Source organism: Nicotiana tomentosiformis, chromosome 4 (genome assembly GCF_000390325.3).
Source record: "Nicotiana tomentosiformis chromosome 4, ASM39032v3, whole genome shotgun sequence".
Taxonomy (NCBI): domain Eukaryota; kingdom Viridiplantae; phylum Streptophyta; class Magnoliopsida; order Solanales; family Solanaceae; genus Nicotiana; species Nicotiana tomentosiformis.
This window is the reverse complement of record NC_090815.1, coordinates 76,071,867-76,074,790: the sequence shown is the minus strand read 5'-3', so window position 1 is coordinate 76,074,790 and position 2,924 is coordinate 76,071,867. Positions and strand designations below refer to the sequence as shown.

The 2,924-nt window shown below is 43.9% G+C and overlaps 1 protein-coding gene across 1 annotated transcript; it reads left to right on the top strand.

Annotated features, from left to right (window-relative positions):
* The first annotated feature begins 1,416 nt into the window (after positions 1 to 1,416).
* On the top strand, positions 1,417 to 1,995 carry LOC138909967 (uncharacterized). Its single transcript, XM_070201183.1, has 2 exons — positions 1,417 to 1,617; positions 1,717 to 1,995. The coding sequence occupies exons 1-2, from the start codon at positions 1,417 to 1,419 to the stop codon at positions 1,993 to 1,995; spliced, it is 480 nt and encodes a 159-aa protein (XP_070057284.1).
* Positions 1,996 to 2,924: the final 929 nt, after the last annotated feature.

The window sequence follows — 2,924 nt, the reverse complement described above, 5'->3', positions numbered from 1 at the left end:
TCCGAGGTTGGAGTGGAGAGGTATATTGGGTCATGTTCCTAGTAGGGTGGTGTCCTTTCTGAAGGCACAACGGATGGTTGAGAAGAGGTGCTTGGCATACTTAGCTTTTATGAGGGATGTTAGTGCTAACACTCCTACTGTTGAGTTAGTTCCAGTAGTGAGAGAGTTTCTAGATGTGTTCCCAGTAGACCTACCGGGCATGCCACCCGATAGGGATAATGATAAAGTATTAACTTGGTGTCAAACACTTAGCTCATCTCTATTCTACCATTTCGCATGGCACTAGTGGAGTTGAAGGAATTAAAGGAACAACTTCAGGAGTTGCTTGATAAGGGTTTCATCAGATCGAGTGTCTCACCTTGGGGTGCTCTAGTCCTATTTGTGAAGAAGAAAGATGGCTTTATGAGGATGTATATTGACGACAAGCAGCTGAACAAGGTTATAGTCAAGAACAAGTACCCACTACCACGTATTGATGATTTATTTGATCATCTATAGGGTGCTAGGGTATTATCGAATATTTCTTTGAGGTCGAGGTACCAACAGTTGATGATCCGGGCTTTAGATATTTCGAAGACGGCTTTCAAGACCCGCAATGGCCACTATGAGTTTTTGGTGATGTCATTTCGGCTGACCAATGCCCCAGCAGCATTGATGCACTTGATAAATAGCATGTTCTAGCCATAACTTGATTCCTTCGTCATTGTGTTCATTGACGATATATTGGTGTATTCTCACAGCTGGGAGGATCATGAGCAGCACTTGAGAATCACGCTAAAGACTTTAAGGGAGAAGAAACTATATACTAAATTCACCAAGTGTATGTTTTGGCTTGTTTCGGTGGCATTTTTGGGCCATGTGGTGTCTAGTGAGGGGATTAAGGTGGACCCAAAGAAAATTGAGGCAGTTCAGAGCTGGCCCCGACCTTCTACCGCTACTGAGATCTGGAGTTTTCTAGTCTTGGTTGGTTATTATCGCCGTTTCGTGGAGGGTTTTTCATCCATCGCAACTCCTATAACTAGATAGACTCAGAAGGATGCCCCATTTAGGTGGTCTAACGAGTGTGAGGAGAACTTCCAGAAGTTCAAAACTGCCTTAACTAAAACTCTTGTTCTGGTTTTGCTTTCATCATCAGGTTATTTTACAACCTATTGTGATGCTTCATGGATTGGCATTGGGTGTGTGTTTATGCAGGAGGTTAGAGTGATTGCTTATGCTTTGGGTCAGCTGAAGCCCCATGACAAGAACTACCCAGTGCAGGATTTGGAGTGAGCAGCCATTGTTCACGCGCTTAAGATTTGGAGGCACTATCTTTACGGCGTGTCATGTGAGGTATTCACGGATCACAATAATCTACAACACTTATTCAAGCAAAAAGATCTAAACTTAAGGTAACAGAGGTGGTTAGAGCTACTAATGGGATATGATATCACCATTCTTTATCATCTCGGGAAGGCCAATGTGGTGGCCGATGCTTTGAGCCAGAAGGCTAAGAGCATAGAGAGTCTTTATTTTATTCCATGTTGGGAGATAACATTAGCTTTGGATGTTCAAGCTTTGGCCAACGGGTTTGTGAGGTTGGATATTTCGGATCCTAGTAGGGTTCTTGCTTGCATGGTTTCATGATCTTCTTTGTTTGGGCGCATCAAGGCACGTCAGTATGATGATCCCTACTTTCTTGTCCTTAATGACATGGTAAAGCATGGTGATGCCTAGGAGACTATTGCTGATGATGGGGTGTTGAGGCTTCGGTGCCGGATTTGTGTGCCCAATGTTGATGGGTTGCAGGAGTTGATTCTTGAGGAGGCCCATAGTTTGCGGTATTCCATTCATCCGGTCACCGCGAAAATGTACCATGATTTGAAGCAACACTACTGGAGGAGAAGAAAAGAAAGATATTGTGGATTATGTGGCTCGGTATTTGAACTGCAGCAGGTGAAGTACGAGCATAAGAGACTGGGTGGTTTGCTTCAGAGACTTGATATTCCAAAATAGAAGTGCGAGCGTATCACAATGGATTTTGTTGTTCGACTTCCACAGACATGAGGAGGTTTGATGTTGTGTGGGTCATTGTAGACAAAATGACCAAGTTTGCGCACTTCATTCTAGTCATGACTACCTACTCTTCTGAGCAGCTGGCTCGGATTTATCTTGGTGAGATTATTCCCCTTCGTGGTGTGCCAGTATCTATTATCTCGGATTGAGGCAGGAAGTTCATATCACATTTTTGGAGAGTCGTACAGCGTGAGTTTGGCACGCATGTCAAGCTTAGTATGGCATTTTATATATAGACAGACGGGCAGTCAAAGTGCACTATTCAAATTTTGGAGGACATGTTACATGCCTCTGTTATTGATTTCGGGGGTTGATGAATCAATTTCTACCACTAGCAGTGTTCGCCTACAACAACAGCTATCAGTCGAGCATCTAGATGGCTCATTATGAGGCTTATATGGAAGGCGATGTCATTCTCCGGTTGGTTAGTTTGAGCCTGGGGAGCATAGGTTGTTGGGCACTAAGTTGGTTTGAGATGCCTTGGAGAAGCTAAAGTTGATTCAGGATTGACTTTGTACAACGCAGTCCAGGCAGAAGAGTTATGCTGATCGGAGGGCTCGTGATGTGGCCTTCATGGTGGGTGGGAGGGTCCTACTCAGAGTTTCACCCATGAAGGGTTTGAAGAGTTTCGGGAAAAAAGACAAGTTGAGCCCTTGATGTATTGGTCCTTTTGAGATTCTTGAGAGAGTTGGTGAGGTTGCCCACAGACTTGCATTGCCATCCAGCTTATCAGGTGTTCAGTCAGTGTTTCATGTTTCCATTCTCCGAAAGTATTACGGTGATTTATCATATGTGTTAGATTTTAGCTTGGTGCAATTGGGCAATGATTTGATTTATGTTGAGGAGCCAGTGGACATCTTTGACAAGAA